At 40.9% G+C, this 20,472-nt stretch overlaps 1 protein-coding gene across 1 annotated transcript; it reads left to right on the forward strand.

The window, feature by feature from the left end:
• The first annotated feature begins 807 nt into the window (after positions 1-807).
• Positions 808-13,878, forward strand: nlrc3 (NLR family, CARD domain containing 3). Its single transcript, XM_071539503.1, has 19 exons — positions 808-927; positions 2,627-2,794; positions 3,153-3,416; positions 3,596-5,342; positions 5,479-5,565; positions 5,895-5,978; positions 6,729-6,812; positions 6,921-7,004; positions 7,150-7,233; positions 7,655-7,738; positions 8,010-8,093; positions 8,611-8,694; positions 9,457-9,540; positions 10,451-10,534; positions 10,910-10,993; positions 11,105-11,188; positions 12,213-12,296; positions 13,274-13,357; positions 13,560-13,878. Exons 2-19 carry the CDS (start codon positions 2,671-2,673, stop codon positions 13,648-13,650), a joined length of 3,405 nt encoding a protein of 1,134 aa, XP_071395604.1. The 5' UTR covers positions 808-927; positions 2,627-2,670; the 3' UTR covers positions 13,651-13,878.
• The last annotated feature ends 6,594 nt before the right edge of the window (positions 13,879-20,472 follow it).

Consider the following 20,472-nt stretch of genomic DNA (forward strand, 5'->3'; position numbering starts at 1 on the left):
CTCAAGTCTGCAATCTTAACTCCCTGCGGCCCACTTTCACCCACATGACCATAAAGTGGTGAACGGAGCGAACAAGCGAGCGACAATGCGATCCTTAAAAACAGAGTCAGAGAGACTTGAAATCAATTCCCAAAAAGTTACGTCCTCCCTCCACTGTTGTCAGGAAATATAGTTTTCACAAAGTACCTTTGTAGTTGATTGTGCTTGGGCGTATAAGAGCAGATCAAGCACATTCACTGCACAGTATTGTACTCTAAGTGGGCCTACACTACTGTGATCCATTGTGTGATAACAGTAAGTGGTAGCGAGCAGCAGTGAGTGTCATTTAAAAAAACAAAATTGAAACCGCTGTATTCTTCAAGTATGAATACCCTTGTAGTCTGTCTACAAAGCAGTGTACATTTGGCAGTATCTCTTTCTGCTAGCATTCACTTAGACTTAGATTCCCTATCTTTGCTCTTTACCATTTTCTTATATTTATCACCCCCTATTTCCCATCAAATATTATCTGTCTCTATATTTAGTAGCACTAGTAGCACTTCATACTTCTCTTTGGGTAGTGTTAACACCAGTAATCATGCATACAGCTGTGGTGCAAGACCAGATGCATCTCGAGGTTTCAGTTGAGTAGCTGTCTAAACGGAAGAGACTGAAGGCCCAATATAATACCATACCAAAGACGAAGCAAAAGCTTCTTCTTTCAGTATAGGGTGTCAAAACCTGCTAGCCACAACACAGGAAGGAAGACAAGATAGACAGGAAAGAGATGCAGCATGACACAGTTACACCAGCCGCAGCACTGCAGTGATCAGGTTCATCGCACGCTCATCCTCACCCGGGTTTTCAGTACCACAGAGTCTGCTGCCATTGAAATATGGTCGTAACATCTTTCACCCTTTGGCACCTACAAACTCCAACAATCCCATGGTGAGTAAACCTTTGAAAACCACTAAACATTCAGAGAGTCTTTGCCTCAGTCCCATCTTTCTGCCTTGTGTTTCTCTTTGTCTCATCTGATTTCTTCATGTCTCATTGTTACTGTCCATTTCATTGTTCTGTCCTTCTGTCCAGCACCTGTTGTAGGATTCCATGTTTTTTGTCCTAGTAAGGTTTTCTTGGGAGTTTTTCCTGGTCTTCACTGAGGGTCTAAGGTTGGTGGTGCAGGTTAGGTTAGGCTTGGTGGGTTAGATAGGCCTGTTATGTGTTTTCAACTTTGTTTTGTTTCCTTGTGTTGTATTTTGCTGCATACTGCATTGCATCATTTTTTTGTGATTGATTATTGATTAGTTAGATCTAGGTAGGCTTGTTCTCTGTGAGGTCCTTTGAGGTCGAAGGGCTTTATAAATAAACTTGACTTTACTGTGCACTGAACTTTGAATTATTAACTCTGGCAGCTGCGTTTTCTAAATTGCTCCTGCCACATAGGCTAGTGAGAGTGCTCGAACTTTCCAAGACTGATTTGAGTGCACCTGTTCCAGGTCTTAAATAGATGTTCAATCATTTTGCAGAAACACATACAGAGTACAGTACATGACTCCATTATCAGCCTATTATATCAGTCTATTTTTTTTGCTAACCTGTCATCCTTCCTTCTATGCACAGTACAATGTCAGTCTACTTGCATCTTGTGCAGTTTGTCATTTTGATTGATAGCTGTTTTGCCAATGATGATGACGTTTATTATTATTACTATGTAATTTCACAGATTAGAGATTTTGTAGTTGCTGGATGTTTATCATTTTAACACTCACTGTTATATACACGCACCACCCTGTTCCTATGGTAATGTTAGTTTGTTTTGAAGTGTTCTTGGCTTTGAGACTATCTCTAAACTTAACAGCGGAAGCCAACAAGCTGTCTCAAGCACATCATGCACTGAAGTTTGGTTTTTGGGGCATTTTTTGAATCAGCTTCCTTTGTGAGAGCTTGCTTGATCAACAGCAGACCATACAGGAAGCAATTGCCATTTGCTCTTTTCTCAGTGAAAACCTCAACCACGTTTAGAATGCATATATGTGTTTGCAGCACTTTAACTGCAAGTTTGTTGATATGATATGAAATGTGATGTGAGATCCCCAAAAGACACCCACAGGAGTTTAAATTCTCACAACATATGCAGAAAGCAGAATATTCAGCTACTGTTTACCAAACCCCGTCTCATTAAAATTCAAAATAGACCTTCACATCTTCAGTGAAAGCTTTAGAATGGATAGCTCTTTACTCTGCATCTCATTTGGATGATCAATCATATCTGTTTTCCAGCAGACATTATATGCTAAATAAGTAACTGGGGGGGGGGGGGGGGGTTGCCTGAAGAATTGCATTATGCTTGCCATTTTGTAGATACACCAGTCAAAACTGCCAGTCAAGATTCAGCTCAGTAATAATAATGTTTCTGCAAACAAGCAATATAGTGAGTTCAATGAGCTAAAATGACTGACAGTTAGGTCTATTACTGAATGTGTATGAACTCAGAGCCAAAGTCAATTAATGCAGTCACTTACAATAATACAACCAGGTTTTTGAAGGTGTGGAGCCTTCAGTTTTTTTTCCTTCACCTCCCTTCATCACAGCCTGTCATGTAGTTTCACCTTGTGTAAATTATGTTATTTCATATCATGTGTAGACACAAACAGGAACATATCTGGGCAAGAATTATCACACTTTTTCATGGAGAGGAGGGCACATTACGATTCTATCTTGGACCGAAGCAAGCGCATCACATGGCAAGACGACTGCTATGTGGATCTCCAGTCTACATCCTGCTGTCTCTCCACAAAAGGGGAAAAAGATGGTAAGGTCATTTTCTTTTCTTGTTATGCCTGATTATGTCTTGTCAATAATGCCAGAACCTTCTTTCCTTTCAGCCTTCTGTCTCTAAGCTACTGTCTCTAAATAAAAAAAAAAATCACATATTAGGAGAGGACTGCCCACTCTCCTTGTGAAAATAAAGTCACATGGCAATTATGAAATTCTTTCACTTGAAATACATATCACAGAAAATGTATGGGAAGGAACCTCCAGTTAGATTTGTCCTTCAACAAAAAGTATCATTCTGGGCCAAGCAAATCATTATTCATTAATTGTTATTACTCATTAATCATTACATGAATCATTATTGTGAGTTTTCTCTCCTTTTTGTTTTGGCTCAGATATTGGCTGGATCCACAAGCATCAGGACCAGCTGCAACGCTTCATTACCACCCCATTCCTGGAGGGGATGTTATCACACTTGAGAAAGCTGGATGTGTTGAGCGCAGCTGAGGAGACCCAGATCAAGGCAGAAGGGCAGCTGCAAGACCAGGTTCACATGCTCACAACCATCCTCACCAGCAAGGACCCTCAAGGCTCTGATGCCCTCCGAGGCTTCATAGAGAGCTCAGATTCTCAGGTGTCCCAGTTAATCAAAAAGCATGGTAAGGAACTTGGATTCGGGATTTATACTCCAGTGGCTGTTGTAAATGGGTGGAGAACAATTTGCTCTCAACAAGTGGTTCAGACATCAAAACTTCTTGGTCATCAAAAAATGAAAAACCTGATAATTTCCCTCATTCCTGAGTATGAGTCAATTTAAGTCAATTTATCTTGTTTGCAGACCCCATGGTGAAGGAGCACAAAGAGGTGCTACTACAGCGATATGACCTACAGAGAGACAGTGATTCTTTCAGCTGCCCCAAACTGAACATCTCCTCTAGAAACTTGCTTCTTGTCGATGGACTGTCTGATCTCCAGCAAAAGGAACATGACCTGATGCAGGTGGAAGCCACCCGGGGAGGGAGGAGAAATCATGTCAGACAGCTGGGCCTGACCAAACTCTTGGAGCCCCTGACCCGGGTCAGCTTGCCTCCCAGGGTCTCCCTCACAGTGGGGGTGGCTGGTATTGGCAAGAGTACCTGGGTCCGGCACTTCATCAGACAGTGGAGCCAAGGGGCCATCTGTACAGATGTGAGCTTTGTCTTGCCTTTCACCTTTTGTGAGCTGAACTCAATGGAGAAGCTTTCAGCGGAGAGGCTGGTGAAGCTGGCTTTTCCACATTTAACAGACCTTAGTCTGGTCCTGAACAGCTCTTGTCGGACATTGCTAATATTAGATGGTTTGGATGAATTCCGTTGTTCTTTAAATTTCTCTGATGCAGTGTCCTGCAATGACCCCAAGAAAGAAGTGTCCATTGATGACTTAGTCACCAACATCATCCGAGGGAATCTGCTCCCTGAGGTAACAGTGTGGGTGACCTCCAGGCCAAGAGTGGCCTCGCTCATACCTGGAGGATTGGTTGACAGGGTGACTGAGATCCCAGGCTTCAGCCCTAAGGACATCCAGGTCTTCCTAAACCACTACTTCTCTGAGAGGGATTTTGCTAGTAAAATATGGGCACACTTAGAGTCCCATAAGATCTTAATGGTGATGTCCTATGTACCATGCATTTGCTGGATAGTGGCTGATACTCTGAGGTACCTCTTGCAGAGTGACATGCAGGACAACCTGCCAAGGACTTGTACTGAGCTCTATGCCCACTTTTGTTCCATGAAAGCAGAAGCAGGTGAACCAAGAGGCAGGGAGCCTGTAAAGATGGAGCAGCTCCATGGGAGCAATCGGAAACTGATGGGGAATCTTGGACGGTTGGCATTCTATGGGCTCCTCAAGCACAAGTACACTTTTAGTGAGCAGGACTTCAGGGCCTATGGAATAGATCTACCATCAACTCAGAGCAGTCTTGGTACTGGAGTTCTTGTTCGTGAGGAGTCAGCCGTATACACAGCATACCGGTTCACTCATTTGACCATACAGGAGTTTCTGGCAGCTACATTCTACCATGTCGCCTCTAAGCGGGCCATCTTTGACTTGTTCTCAGAGAGCGCCATGTCTTGGCCCAAAATCGGCTTCCAGAACCACTTCAGAAGTGCCTTGCAGCACTCACAACAAGCCGAAGATGGTCACTTGGATGTGTTTGTGCGCTTCCTGACAGGCTTGTTGTGTCCAGCGGCAGTGAAACCTCTCGCTGGGCTGTTGGCCCTTGGTAAAGACGATGGTAGCCAGAAGGCGTGGGCAGCAGGATTTCTACAAGGGCTCTTGGGTGGCGGGGGCACCGTGGTGTCCCTGCGAGCCGTCAACCTAGCCTACTGTTTACAGGAGCTGCAACATACAGAACTGTTGCGGAGTGTAGAGGACGACTTGCGCCTTGGTACCCTAGCTGGGAAGTTGACACGTGCCCACTGTGTTGTGCTGGGCTATCTGCTTCATGTGTCTCCAGAGTGCAGTGAAGAGACCAACTTAACAGCTTGTCTGAACTACGCTACAGTCAAATGTTTGCTCCCACAGCTCCTGTACTGCAGCTACCTAAGGTCAGCTCTTCAAATAACTAAGCAAAGCACTGTCGTCAAATAAAACACAAACTGACAGGATAAAGATGCAAATTTTATATACTGTATAAAAATGTATCTTTTCAATGGTGAAAAGTATGTGTTATCTATTTTGCAGGCTAGAGAACAATCACTTCAAAGATGATGTCATGGAATTGCTGGGAAGCTTACTGAGTGCCAAAGACTGCCATATCCAGAGAATAAGGTGAGATTACACATGTTTTTCAACTCAGTTACCATGAAAACACAGAGGCTATTCAGGTTAAGCATCATATGAAGGAGATTTTACAACAGAACAGTACTGGGCTGCTGTATCAAAAGAACTTCCTTGATTGCTCCCATAATTGGTAACAACTCTTAATTATGTTTGAGTTGCAGTCTCAGACATAATCAGTTCTTTGTTGATTACAAGGGTGAAAGACACTCATTGATTACCATGCGGCTTCGTGGAGTGGTGTGGTGATGATGATGAGAATGTGATGAGGATGAATATTTTACACCATGTGAATGTAGCCTCTTTTCTTCATCCTCCAGTTTAGCAGAGAATGCCATCAGCAACAAAGGTGCCAAAGCCCTCAGTCGTGCCCTCTTGGTCAACCGGACCTTGACCACGCTTGAGTGAGATCTGTTTGTTACTATTTGATCTATGATTGATTACAGCTGAATGAACTGAATTGCCACAACATTGTATTTTCAAATGTTTTTATTTGTATTGACAGCAGATTAATAGTATTCAGTGCTGAAGTTAAAGTTAGTTAGTTCATTGCTGGTATTCATTAGTTAAGAAAACTATAAATAATGTTACATAATACATTTCAGAACCAATTACTTGAAACTAAATTGGATAGCAACACTCATCTTGGTGATTTGAAATGTTATTCAAGTAAACTGCTTAAAGCTACACTAGGCAGCGAGAGGTAGGTTAATTGAAAAATGTGAACTTCATGTAAACTCATGAAAATCATATACCGTAACATCAATAAACTGCACACAACCTGGCCGGTCTGTGATGCTTTTTACCAAAGGAAACCAAAGAGGCAAGAGAGGAAAAAGATCTAACATGAGTCCAGCTTTCTCTGGACGGAGCGCTGCTCACTGCTGTTTAGGAGACAGTTTTGTATTTCGCTTTCAAATTTTTATTTGTAACTTGCTGGGAGAAGTGTCCATACCCTACTCCAGAATTCCTTTTGGGCAAAGAGGGCGAATCTACGGTGTCTCAATTAGAGAGGGATGGGACACTCTTCTCTATTGCAGCCCCACTTTGTGATTTAGGCTGCTAAGACATTTATACTTTTACATAAAAATGATGTCTTGTGTAGATTTAAGCAATGAAACTGCGCATCATGTAACCAGATATCTGTGCTTTAGTCTCCGCAACAACAGCATTGGCTCTAAAGGAGCGAAGTTCCTGGCAGAGGCCCTCAAAATGAACCAAGCCTTGGTTTCAATCAAGTGAGTGCAACAGCAACATTACAGGCTCTATACATTCAATTCCCCTGCAAATGCCAGAGTAGCACTTAGGGTTGGTGTGTTTGATGATGTTCTCTCATCACTCCTCAGCTTCCAGAATAACTCCATTGAGGAGGAAGGTGCTCGAGCGCTGGCTGAGGTTCTGCAATCCAACCGCAAGCTTGTCTCTCTGAAGTGAGTAGCCGACCAACCACAAACTGTGTCTGCCTTTGGCTTGTGTTTGTTGCATGTGCTGACTGAGTGTATATGTGTGTTCAGGCTTAGAGGGAGGAATCATCATTGTGTTTTTCTTACCTATTGTGTGCATTTGATGATTCAGTGTACAGAAGAATTCGATTGGAGCGGATGGGGCTAAAAGGATTGCTGATGCACTGAAGACAAACCGGACTCTTACAGAGCTGATGTAACTAAACAATTTATCAATTCACCCTACTGATATTGACAATGTCATATATTGTACATATTTATCAAAAAAACAGTTGAGGTGGTAAAATAATGCAAACTTTTGTTAAAATTGATTTATGGATTACTGGAATCAAAATACCACATCATTTTTTTATTTTTCTATTTTATTTTATTTTTTCCACAGTGTTTCTGTTTTGTAAAAGCTGGTTATTATAGAACTTTCTGCTTAGTTCAAGGAATCTATAAAATTCTTGTCATTTCTTGCTGTAATCTGTGTACTCCAAAGGCTTCATTTTAAAAACACCTCAACTAATGTCCTGGGTTACCATAGAAACTGTAATTGAAAACCATGTGCCGTTTTAGCAAACCAATTACTTTATTTTTCTTCCTGTTTTCATCAATGTTTTTCTCGTCCACAGCCTTTGTAGTAATCAGCTCGGGGACAAAGGAACAGTAGCTTTGGCCGAGGCTCTGACTGTCAACCACACTCTCTTCTCTCTGCAGTCAGTATTTTGTCAATAGGAGTGCATTGTAGCCTCCACACAGCACAAGGATAAACACAATACATCTGTCACCTTCCAACAGTGCACAGCTTATGTGCTTTAACAGGGTGCCTTATTACACCTTCACATACTGTGTAGATATAAAGTAGTTTGTCGTGTTGCTCATGCTGTATTGACTGCATATATGCTTTTTTTTAGTTCCACAAGAGCACAACAGCTAGCTGAAACATTTATTTAATTGCTTAAACTTTCTAAAATTTTTGGTTGGCAGCCTTCAGAGTAATTCAATCAGCAACAGGGGAATGACAGCGTTAACCAAAGCACTGAGGCTGAACCGCGGCCTTGTCTCCTTGAAGTGAGTATGACACCTAAATGCTTCTTTCACCTTGATAACTTTCCTGTAATTTCCAGATGATCTCCTATTAGCCAACCCAAATATTTATGAAAATATAAGATATATATATATGAAAATGTAATATATGGGCTCTTATGAGAATATTTTGACACAACTGATCTGTTTCTCTCATTCCAAAGAGCATGTGGTGCCAGCTCCTGTTTTCTCTATATGAATAAAAAAAAAACTGATTAAACTTTCCGGCTTAACCAGTACATTTGCTCGTGTTTATCAAGCTGCTCAGTTTTAGCTTGTGGTGATTTATGATTTAGGAAATGCGTAACTAATCGTAGATCTGCACTCCTACTCTTATACATGCTACATGTAGGTAAATACTAGTCAAATATGGTGATGCATTTCTTACAGGCATTTTGAAGTATAATTTTCATCAATGAGAATTACTTATTGAAGTTGTTGGAAAGGTCAGAGTAATTCCTGTTCTCTTTTTCTCCACATTATTTCTTTGTCCTCTGATCAGTCTAAGAGAGAACTCAATTGGGGTGGAGGGGGCAAAGGACATGGCCCGCGCCCTCCATGAAAACAGCTCTCTGCAGGATCTGGAGTGAGTCACCTCATTAATGGCAGTCAAGACCACATACAGTACCACACAGAGGCGTAGAAATATCCTGCTGTTCGAATTATGTCACTCCCCCAGAGTATGCCACTCAGGGCTATTGCTGTTGGAAAAACCCTGCAAACCCTGTGAGATATGAACTCTGAGCCTCTTTGGAGAGTTGCCTTGAACTGATGATTATTTCCTTTATGTTGTCTATATTCTCAAGTCAGCTGTCTATTTTGAAACTACCTGCAGCTCTGACCTACTGTTGCATACTGTAAAACATTGTCATTTCACTGATTAAACATGTTAGAAACAAATGGATTTCAAGGATTAAGAGGGATATAGGTTCATATTTTAATATATTTGGTCCATTATCACTAACTAGTAAGCTGGCTAACTTCCCTGCTAAATTCAAGCCATTCTATTGGTTGCTGTTCCCAAGATTGATAACAGTTAGGTCTATCACTCACCCTATGTGTTGAAGTGATAGCCTGTGCAATCTTTGGGCTAAAGTTTCCAACCCCAAGTGTTGCTGTGTCAACGCAGTTCAATTTTCAGATTTTAAATTCAAGTGCTTTATTGACATAAAAGCAGAAAATATTGAGAAAGCATCAACACACATTAAAATACATGTAACTTAAATGATACACACTGTGTGTTTGGTAACCGTTCTCTCTTTTTCTCTGTGTGTTTAGTAACCGTTCTTTCTTTTTCTCTGTGTATGATTGCATGTACTGTGTGTGTGTGTGTGTGTGTGCATCCCAGTCTCACAGCCAACCTGCTGCATGATGAAGGGGTTCAAGCTATAGCTGGTGCAATCAGGGTTAATCAAGGTCTCACCTCTTTACAGTAAGTCAGACTTCCAAAGCACACATGCACACACACACACACACACACACACACACACACGCATACATGATCGGAATAAGGAAACATTACACACTCATGTGTAAGTCGCTTTGGATAAAAGCGTCTGCCAAATGTGAAATTGTAAATTGTAATTGTAACATTAGAATAATGTCTCCCCTCAGTGATATGGCAGCAGTGTAATGGTTTGGTGTGGTTTGAGTGCACCCAGACATAAAAGCCATTCCTTATAATTAATATTGTGATTTTCAGTGATCATCTATGTCCATTATTTTTATGGCAGTGGAAAACACTGTCTAACACAGTTTCTGAATCTCAAATAAATGCTCTGATATTTCATCTTGTTATTGAGAAAACCTTGGCATGGTTAACAATTCATATTGATTGGGTATTGTTCTCCTTGTTTCGGAAGGCACCGCTCCCATCAAGAAATTTACTAATTTCATGTTAAGGTCATCACACTGCAAGAAAGTCAATCTTGAAAAGCCATTTGTATTTAGTATTTAGTATTGAGTTGTAAAATCGTGTTTCTTTTTGTCATAGAGTGAGATGATTTCATTTGTTTCCAATATAGTTTCACTTGTTACAAAAAGGTGACAATATCTTGAAATAAAGCAGATCACTCCACTAGCGTGATTCAAGATTCTCGATTTTTTTTGCAATGCAGAAGTAATTACAATGTCACCTACCTGTAGTCCTTCTAGAGATGATTAGATTAATCCTCCAGTAAATAGACCACACCATTACAGGACAAGACACTTTCACTGCCAGTGTTTCCCTGCATTTACCGCTCATGCCTGTGACAGAAAGTTTTTACAGCATGTAATACAGCATATAAATAAACACAGATTTGCTCTATAACCTGATGTACCTGTCTTCTTTTTTTCACCAGTCTACAGTGGAATTTCATCAAGTCTTCTGCCACTAAAGCTTTGGCCCATGCGCTGCTCTCCAATTCCACAATGCAGCTCTTGGAGTAAGACCAATACCTGAAACTTCTACCATTGTCTGTTTCATTACTCCATGCATTTCCCCATTATCTGTCCTCATTTCTCTCACCTTTGTATCTTTGCTTCGGCCCCCTGTCACACCTCCCCCCTGCGTTAAATTGATCTCCCCAAATTTTCAAGGCTGTATTCTGTTGAGGCTTGCCGCAATAAACATTAGTGCCAGCAAATGACTAGTTACAGAATAATATTGATTGATCGTGGTTATGTCAGTCCCTTAATAGTTATGTGAAATTGCAATCACACAGCAATTTTGTTGCTTAGTGTGGTCATGGTGTGTGTGTGTATGTGTGTGTGTGTGTGTGTGTGTGTGTGTGTGTGTTTGCCTCCACTCCTCACTGAAGTCTGCAGGAGAATACGATCGGGAACGAAGGTGTCATTGTTCTCGCTGAAGCCCTGAAAACCAATGCATCGCTGCATACGTTATGGTTAGTATCTAATTTGCATACAAATGACAGAAAAATCGAGATTGACCAAAATCTGTCTATATGAATTCATGTCATGTTTTCATGTGTGGTTGATGGTTTGTGTCTCTCCAGCCTGCAGGGAGTTTCAGCAGGCAGCAGCGGAGCCGTTGCAATGGCAGAGGCTCTACTGATCAACCAAACCCTACAGACACTAGAGTGAGTTCAAGCTCTCTCTTCTGCTTGATGATCCTGTTCTTATTTGACACTGGTCCACATAAAACAACCAAAACCTGGACATTCAATTCCATCCTGCCTTATCTTAAACCAGTGGTTCTCACTCCTGCTGGTCATCAGCTCCTAGAGTGCTGGTGGATAATTGCAATTGCAAAATAGTCCCTAATTAGATGGCCACAGTGAAAACCAGCAGGCTGTGGATCTGGAGGATTCACATTGAGAACATCTGTCTTATCAAGGTTCAGTCCTTCTGTTACTCTATGTGGAAAAAAACTGTCTCATTTGTCTGCCTTGTAGATGTGTGATGGATTATTATTTCATTTAATTTGTCTCTTTTTTATATATTTGGGTGTTACTTTGCTTTTTTCTTGTTCTCCTTCCCTTACAATTTCATTCTTACTGAGAAGCTTATTTGTATCTTGTAGAATTGGGTTATTCTTTTTTTTTTTAAAACTTGCTCATGTGGCTGTCTTGAAAAAGAGAATACAGTATTTCCCCAGTCAAAATAAATGGGATTGATCAATCAGTAAATCAGACATTTTAATCCCTTGCACTCTCTTTCTCTGCAACTCTTCAATTTGCCTGTCCCCAGCTGCAGAAATTGCTCTCTCGTCTGTCTACCTGTAGCTGCTGTGATTCTATGACTCTCAACAAAAATATACCTCTATGTACCGCTTTTCCCGCTACGGAGCTAACACTAAGCAGCTCATTCAGGAGCTGTCAGTTATTTTCCCAGACCCTGAGAAGAAACATTTCTTGAGATTGCGTCCAGCTCTGGCACTAAAATGAGGTGAAATGAAATGAGGAGAAAAATCTGGCTGCAGGAGAATACATCCTGCCCAAGGCTACATTTTATTCTGCTCTGACATTGCTTTTTGTCCCTAATCTTAATGCCTGTTGCATTTCTCTAATGTTAATGTTAGAACATATTTAGTCATTTATGTACCTCACCTAATGCTGTATTTTGTCCTTGATGTTAGCACACTTTTTCCACTGTGTTTTTCAGCCTTCGAGGAAACGCTGTGGGGATGGAGGGAGCCAAGGCTTTGGCCAATGCCTTGAAAAACAACAGAAGCCTCAAATCTTTGAAGTGAGTCCCCACAGCGATCTTATCATGATCTGCATCCCACAATCTGAGTCGCAGTCTGAGCCCAGTGCAGAAAGCATTAGAACTTGCCTTGCCATGGACAGTGAGGGTCGATCACTGCACTAGCTTAGGTCTTTGTTCCATTAGTGAATATTGATTTGACTGACCGGTAAAGCAGACTTATTTTGAGAGCAGAGTTGGCAGCATGTTAACAATGACTGGCTATGTGGCATTTTTAAAATTATGTGACATTCCTGTGTGTCATTTTACTCTACCCTGGAAAACACAATTTACACAGGTTTTCGAGAATGAAACATCTGTTGCTCTGGGAGACACAAATACTGACTCAAACCTTGCAAACAAAATGTAAAGGAAAAACAAATCAATACTCATCCACTGCAGAATGTGGGTTACCATAGCAAACATACAATAGCATACATGTGCTGGCTGCTTGGACACTGTGCCAGTTGAATCTACCAAGGTCTTGTGAAGGAAAATACATAAAGTAACACTGAAATGAAAAAATACTTTTTTACCAGGAGGTACACAATAAATAACCACAACCAAAAAACCATCACAGATTTTTGAACAATCCCGCCCCTCCCATCAGATCAAACTGCCTGTCTCTCCCTAACTGATGTCCCACTGCTTTTGGGATCATCCATTCTGCCCCAATATCCTGTTTCAATAGGACGTACATCACATTAAGGAAGGAAGATGCTGTTAAAATACGGATGCATTGTGACTTTAATTTGGTGGAGTGACCCGATTATGAAAAGGTAGCAATAAAAATAGATTTACAATACAAATAGTGCAATATATTATGTGAAGATAACATTTTATGTGTTATTTCATTGCATTGTTTTCTTTGCACAATAGATCTGGGTTCTTTGAGACATGCTTGTGATGAAGGACTAAGCCTATATAAATAAGTAAATAAGTACGTGTGTGTGTGTGTGTGTGTGTGTGTGTGTGCACAGTCTGCAGGAGAATTCTCTTGGTATGGATGGAGCCATATTCATTGCAACGGCCTTGAAAGGCAACCATCAACTGACCTACATGAAGTGAGTTTATCTGCCCCTCCTCCAGATCGTCTCATATCTAGTAACTTTACCTACTTACAGTAAGTTTACTGTATCAAAGTTTGGGAGTTCATATGATGATGATGATGATGATGATGGTGATGATGACAGTGATGGTGTGTGTGTGTGTGTTAGTGAGTCAGTGTAGATATGTGTCATTTTGCTCATGTAACTTGCTCTGTAGTTTGCAGGGAAATGGCATCGGGGAGTCTGGGGCGAAGGTCATATCCGACGCCATCAGAGCGAACTCTCCAGGCTGCGTGGTCGACATCTGACCCAGGAAAACACAGCTTATCTTCATCTCGTACTGAGAGGCTCATAGCACAGAAATAACAGTATTTATTTGATGTAGATGTTAAATATGTAATTTATTTAAAGTGCAATGCTATCGGCAGGCATACAAGGGCACTGAAAATATACCACTGTAACAACTATTATTACGCTACTTTAATATATTTATTCACATTTATTTTTTACAATAAATAATTCCATTTGTCTCAAAGGATCAGTTGACATGTGAGTTGTTGTGAAAATGTGAGTTGACGAGCATCAAGGTACTTAAAGCTGCACTAGGCAAGAGTTACAATACACTTGTCTTATCAGCCTAAAGAGAAAAGTGCCCTTTCGCTCCTAATTGAATGAAATTAATGATAAATGATGGTGTTGAGTCACTGATGGGAAAACTTCTTCAATGTGCAATGCAGCTTTACCAACTTTGTAGTGTCTTTCAAAGTAAACAAAGTCAGAGTTTTAATGAGTCTGTTTAGTTCGCAATTAACAGTTCTATCTAAGGCCATAGTTGCCTGGGTCCAGACCTTTGAATCTGCCCACTCCACCAAGTTGACTGCTTCTGGTCTGGCATCGTGACATGAAACAGCGGTTTCTCTCGGTTGAAAAATCGACCGGTCCAATGAGCGCCGGGGGGGACTAATGATTAGCCAATCAGCGCCAAGGGCGGGACTAACGCCGTTGTCAAGCTGTTGTCAAGCGTTGTCAAGCTGTGCGCCGGAACCAAGGAGGAGTAATAACAACAATGGCGACCGCTATTATAGACAAGATATGCCTGCTATCGAGGCTGTTCTAAATCGATTAAAAGTCGTCGTACTTTGTTTTTACTCCGCTCCGTGTTGTCAAAGATGCTCTATACTTTCTGAACCGTCTCTGGTGTTGTCACGGCTACGCATTAGTGTCGACTTAAAATGACGTGAAGATTCAGGCGGCTACGTTGGTCTCTAGTGATTGGTTAGGGAAAATCGAACCCCCTCCCCCACGGAAATCGGTTAGAGTGGAGGCAATGTCAGACTGAAGATGGAAATGGAGTGTAACGAGTTGACAAGTCTGTCTGATATCAGGCAAAGGCCATAGTGCAGCCAGTCTAAATCTAAAGATATTTATCACAGAATAAAGGATGAGAGAGAGTCTCTTCTCGGTCTTAAATATGGTCACACTAGACCATGACACAATATATGAACAATATAACATTATATATAACAATATATAAAATGATCCTGCTGACTCCTTAAACATCGCGTATGTCCGGATCTTTAATCTTGTGTGAACTCGTGTGATCCAACATGAATCAATTTGTAATATGTACGTTAACGTAACATGCATTAATATGCACTAAAAAAACACCAACAAAGAAAAAACACAAAAAGAGAATTGAGTAAAGCTGTGGCTGGAGACACCCAGTCAACAAGAGTTCCCCTCTTCCCTGCATTATCATTAGCATAGGTTTTTAATTTAACTCTTCGGCCTCACCGCACTGTCAACTGGGCTCTCATTGGCTGTTGGCGGCCTCTGCTCTTGAAATGAATCTGTGATGCCCATGCATAAATATCAAACATGTCTGATACGATCAAGCGGCGAGACAACCAGGGTGGATAAGACTGAATCTGTAAACTCCTCACACTACCAGATAATCTGTGTGGACTATCAGTCTCGATCAAGGCTCAGGTCCGGTTTCCCCTCCTGATTGGCTTTCCATATATGTGTTAATCGGCCTGATAATCCTCTAGTGTGCCAGGGGCTTTAGTTCCTCTCACAACGAGAACCTGAGAGTATACGAATAATAATAATCCTAATCACTGTTCTTGCCTAAACTTTACCTTATCTAGCCTCAACCTCTACCTTAACCTAACTCTGTTGCTTAAATTTAGCCTGAGCCTAACTAGTTGTATGACTTGTCGAAACTTAACCTAACCCAGAGTAACATTCCTGTATCTCTAGCTTCTAGATACTGTAAGTACTATATAAATACAGTTTATTTTTATTGTTAATAATAATGATTATTATTAATATTTTGAATACATTCACATGGCACTCAGACCTTTGTATGTAATTTCATAACATCAATACATCTTCCACATGCAGGCTTAGCAGAACAAATATTCAGTCAATATGATTTGGGAAACTTAATTTCCCAGTAATAGCTTAGGTACTAAAGCACTTCTGACTATCTGTAATATTGAACTTTGGTTTAGGGCTTTTAGAAAATGCTGGTATGCAAACACTAAATGTTCTGTCTTTTAAATGTTTTGCTTGGCCCTGGTTTAATAAAAAGTTTTGGTCCCCTGGCTGCATTGGCTGTGTACTAGTCATACAGGCTGTAGATGATCCGTCAAATTAAACAGGACACTACACTGGGATTCAAAATTCATACCATGAGTAGCACCATTTGGCCCCAGCTGTAATCGTGTGGAACATTTTCTCATCCTGCCATCCTTCAAAACAGAGATCCAGTTTGTGTTTCATTTCGTTTGTCATTTTGCTTTAAATTTCTCATTCCATTTCATTTGCTGGAAGTACAATGCCTTCAGATTGCATTCAAACCTCTTGGGTTTTCTGCAGTTGTGGTGCTGCAGCCTGAATTCAAAATGGATTGAGATTTTTTTGTCAACAATCTACACAAAGTGAAAACATGTTTTTAGATTTATTTTTCAAGCGGTCAGACAGTGACACTGGGGAAATGTTATTGGACTGTACAGCAGAGCCTCATGTCATTAGATAGAGGATTTGGATTTGACCTGGACTTAACATCTTTGCAGTGACACAAATTGAGTTAAAGTGCATTCAAATGCGCCCCTTGAATGTCCTTGAGATGTCTCTACAACTTGATTGGAGTCCACCTGTAGCCAATTCAACTGACTGGACATGATTCAGGACAAAACACTAATGTCTATTTAGTCCTACAGATGACAACAACATGTGAGAGCCGAAACTCTACCATGAAGTCCAGGAAGCTGTGTGTAAAATTAAAAGACAGAACTGTGAAGATCTGGGAGCTATAAAACAATTTCTAAAGTGTTGGGAGTTTAGAAGAGCACAGTAAGCTCATCAGTAGGAAATGGAAAAAACATGCAACAGCCCAGACTTTTCCTAGAGCTGCTCATCCGTCCAAACCGATCAACCAGGCAGAAGCACCTTGGGCAGGGAGGAGACCTTGAACCCGAGGACGACTCTAACACAACTACAGAGTTTGTTGGCTGTGATGGAAGATCTTGCTGGAAAGCAACAGTCAGTGCAGCACTTCATCTGAGCTGTATGAGCTGAGCGGCCAGAAGGAAGCCACTCCTGAAACAAGAGGCCTAATCTTCCACCATAATCATCATCATATAAAATATAACCAGTTGTGCTAATGAGGCCACTAATTAAAGGAAGTATTGCATTAATTAGCAAATATTTCCATGTCAACATACTTCATAACACGTAGGCAGTACTAAACTCAACTCTATCTTAAGGAGTTATGGTAGTTTCAAGAAAATCAGTTTTTCCACAGAAAACAAAAAACAATGTCACTGTTTTTTCTCCAATAAATTGCGGGGGGGAAAAACAGTTTTCCCCTAATTTATATGCAAATGTATGCAGGAAGTTACTCTAAAATCTAATCCGATCATTTACTCTATAGGGGGAACCGGTGGTATCAAGTACTTTTCTTGTCTTTGTCTTCACAAAAATGCGGCTATCGGACAGACAGACACGCACACATGATGACATCGTCTCCCTTGTACCATGTAGGTGACGGGACATGAAAAGGCAAACGAGAGCAGCCTGGAGTTTGCAAAAAGGCACATGAAAGCATTCCGTGATGAAAGGAAAATGAAACTCTTCAGCTGCAATCCAAAGCACTATGTCTGGTGGAAACTGGGCACAGTTCATCGCCTGTCTCACACCTTCCCTGCCACAAAGCACGGTGCTGGTAATGATGGTTTGGTAACAGTTGAAACAGTGCTCTGGACATTCTCTGTGTACCTGCCTGCCTTGATGGCATTTCCAGTGGGCCACGGTTTAAAGGACCTGAAATGTCTTTTGAGAGTCCTCCATCTTTCACCACAGGAAAAAACACAGTGAGGGTGTGAAATCACAGAAGGTTGAGTTGGTGTGATTATTGCTTGGCTGTGAGTGCAAGGAGTGTGATTCAGTGTGCGTGTGTGTGTGTGTGTTTGTCTCGCAAACTGATCTACATCAAATTGTCCCAGCCCCTAACCCCTCTCTCTCTCTGATACATACAAAAACACACACACAGACACAAACAGATACCTTAAACCTCACCTGGCTCAGGACGTCCTGGTGGTTCACTTATGTGACGACCCTCACATACCATGTAACTGCGACAGCCTGGGTTTGAATCCAGCCTGGGACCTTCTGTCACCCCCCTCTCTCTCCATACTCTTCCCTGTCTCTCTTTACCTTCAACTATCTAATAAAAGCAAAAATATCTATATATATTTAAAAAAATAAATAAAAACTCCTGAACTTCCTGAGCTTGAATCTCCTGAGAAAGATTGAAAGAGAAAGACAGGCAAAGCTATTTTTTTTATTTTTTATTTAATCTTTATTTAACTAGGTAAATCTCATTGAGATTACAAATGTAAGAGAGACCTGGCCAAGAGTACAGAATGAAGGACTATGCTTACTTAGGTAAGCAGCACAAATAAATAAAATCAAGATTAATAGAGTACATTAATAAAGTACATAATTTAAACAGTGCAGAAACATTGTCCAATAGTTACTTTCTAGAGCCTTCATAATAGAAGAGAATTCACCAAAGGAAATCAGTCAGTTTTAAATCATATTTGTAGTGTGTTCCATGTAGTGGGAGCTGAGTATTTATAGCACAATCTATTGCTCCTTATGTTGACCATTATAAGGTTCCTTTGTTCAAGGTTTTATTGGCAGTTGAGATTAAAAAAAAAGACAAAATGGGACTCAGAGTTGAATTTTATCGTTTAGGAAGTATTCCAGCCGTACAATCTAAAGCCGTTTTGCAATCAATTTTGAAACTGTTAGCATCCGCATCATTACACTCCAATCCCAGTTTCTGTTCAAATACTTGAAATACTCCTGAGACAGAAACTTTCATATTGCTAAAAGCTGAGGACATACAGTACTGCGGGCAAAACTTACACATCAACAACTTTTTTTCTGGTGGCTATTGCTATGCATGGTGGGATAACAATGTTCATCTCAAAATTTAAGAAATCCCCTCAGTTTAGTTTACAGTTAAATGTCTTCACATTCTTTCCAGGTTGTAATGAATTTATCCACATTTTTACAAGGTGCAAAATCCTTATTATGTTGTCAGGGACTTTCTGGCAGTTTCTGGAGTTTCATGAACTACAGTGCTTTCGATGCAGGCCGGTGCCCAGGTATTGTCCTATAATCCGAATACATGAGTACCTTGCTATATAAAATCACTTTAGGATTTGCAATAAGTGGCAAGTTTCAAATAGAAACGTATTGCCCTGTCATTCAGTCTAAGCTTTGCTGTTTGGCCGTGACGCTGGGGAAATTTGAACTACAAATTCTTAACACCATGTCATTCTCACTGGCAACAGATGTAATTTGACTTCAGTGTACCGTTTCTTTGTGGTATTAAGAGTCAGGTGGCCCTGGAAGCTGTTAGTGATGGTGGTGTTAGAGGTAAGGGGGGCAGCAGGTGTTTTAACTACATTTTTCAGCATGATGATCAGAGGAGGCTCTTAATGAAAAAATGATCAATTATTTTGCAAACAAATTCACCCAAAAGTTTCTAGTGAGAGGTCACAGGAAAATTGGCCCCTTAGGAAATTCCTGTTCTCCGCTAGCTGCCAACCATCAATCCAGGCTGTAACCTGACCCGACACTTTGCAGCATCTGGAGACTCTGCTCATTCCTCTCCAGCTCCTGCTTCTGTTTCTTTCTTTGCCTCCAGACCAGCCTCACCACACACTACATTATTCAGCAAGTCCCTGGTCTTCTCCACACTTACTTGGATCAAGAATAAAAGCCATAATTATCATGCGGAGTGGACAGCCCAGTCTCTTTTCAGTTTTCCACTTCATTAAGACAATGAATAAAGCGAGGTCGATACTGAGGAATGACACCACAAAGACAGACTGCAGGATGAAAGAATCAAATCAAAACCAGCACGGTGAAATACATACCAAAACCTGCCCAGTGGCTGTGCTTGGGGCCTTCTCAGTCTCATTACTCTGCAGAGGCCTGGCGAGGAATTCATTTCTTGTGGAAATGCACAGGTGGTATCGTCTGAGAGAAAGAGCTCCACTTTTACTGCACAAAACAAACACATCTCACGCCTGCCGGTCTCACAGGCCTTTACTCCCGAGTCTGACACTGAAAGCTGAATAGCCAGAAGCCAGGCCAATATAAAGGGGTGAATTCACTGTCATTGCCACTTTTTCAGTCACATTAGTTGTGTAAAGTAACCACAAAAAAATCCAAAGCCAAAAAATTGTCCAATATTAATGCATTCAACACTTCTGAAAAAGAAGTTGCGGTTCTATTTTGCTGACTTTCTAATCCTTTGGATCCTCATTTGATTCAGTGATTGATTTACATCATATTTTACATTTTAGACATTTATGAACATAGAAATCTTCTGCCCACCTGAAGGGCAGTCTTAGTGACAGGTTCATAGGAGGAAGAGGGAAGTAAAAAAAAACTCCTGAACACTGTGTTCACTTGCATACCCCATCAGTAATGGGATGTGATTGGCCAATTGTAGGCCTTGACATAATATAGATTCCACTGTGACTTCATGATTTGCCTGACGAAGGTCCTTGGCCGAAACATTGTAAATGAAGACAGTGTTCGGG

This window comes from Centroberyx affinis, unplaced genomic scaffold (assembly GCF_046629955.1).
Source record: "Centroberyx affinis isolate AG114_WGS23_722 - 3 ecotype Tasmania unplaced genomic scaffold, CSIRO-AGI_Caff_v1 ptg003464l_1, whole genome shotgun sequence".
Classification (NCBI taxonomy): Eukaryota; Metazoa; Chordata; class Actinopteri; order Beryciformes; family Berycidae; genus Centroberyx; species Centroberyx affinis.